This window comes from Papilio xuthus, unplaced genomic scaffold, assembly GCF_000836235.2.
Source record: "Papilio xuthus unplaced genomic scaffold, Pxut_1.1 DF828384.1, whole genome shotgun sequence".
Classification (NCBI taxonomy): Eukaryota; Metazoa; Arthropoda; class Insecta; order Lepidoptera; family Papilionidae; genus Papilio; species Papilio xuthus.
The window spans coordinates 1-714 of record NW_013530265.1 but is presented as its reverse complement, the minus strand read 5'-3'; the positions used below and the strand labels follow the sequence as shown (position 1 = coordinate 714).

The 714-nt window shown below is 64.1% G+C and overlaps 1 protein-coding gene across 1 annotated transcript; it reads left to right on the top strand.

The window, feature by feature from the left end:
- Nucleotides 1–11: 11 nt before the first annotated feature.
- Nucleotides 12–710, top strand: LOC106113293 (tetra-peptide repeat homeobox protein 1-like; the record flags this gene model as incomplete). The annotated part of the gene is made up of 1 exon (XM_013306022.1): nucleotides 12–710. A coding segment is annotated over one exon (699 nt), but the record flags the coding sequence as incomplete, so codon positions are not given.
- Nucleotides 711–714: the final 4 nt, after the last annotated feature.

Below are 714 nucleotides of genomic sequence, written 5' to 3'. Positions count from 1 at the left end.
GCCCCGGTCCATTACCGGGCCCCGGTCCATTCCGGGGCCCCGGTCCATTCCCAGGTCCCGGTCCATTCCCAGGCCCCGGTCCATTCATAGGCATCGGTCCATTCCCGGGCCCCGGTCCATTCCCAGGACCCGGTCCATTCCCAGGACCCGGTCCATTCCCAGGTCCCGGTCCGATTCCGCGCCCCGGTCATTTCCCAGGTCCCGGACCTTTCCCAGGTCCCGGACCTTTCCCAGGTCCCGGACCTTTCCCAGGTCCCGGACCTTTCCCTGGTCCCGGACCTTTCCCAGGCCCCGGACGATTCCCAGGTCCCGGTCCTTTCCCAGGCCCCGGACCTTTCCCAGGCCCCGGACGATTCCCAGGTCCCGGTCCTTTCCCAGGCCCCGGACCTTTCCCAGGCCCCGGACCTTTCCCAGGCCCCGGACCTTTCCCAGGTCCCGGTCCTTTCCCAGGCCCCAGACCTTTCTCTTGCTCTGGCCCTTGCGATTGCCAGGGACCCGATAATAAACGTCCAATGGAAACTGACTTCGATAAGCTGGCTCGTTACGTGATCTCCGCCGACAAGCAGGTGTATAACAGTTGCAAGCAAAGCTCGTACAGCCGGGTGCGTGTGCTGCCGGGTGAGGACATGTACGCACTCAAGTACAACCTGCCTGAGTTCGCCGAGAGTGGCATCAAGTTGCAGATCAAGCACCGTGTCATCTCGGCCACTGCGG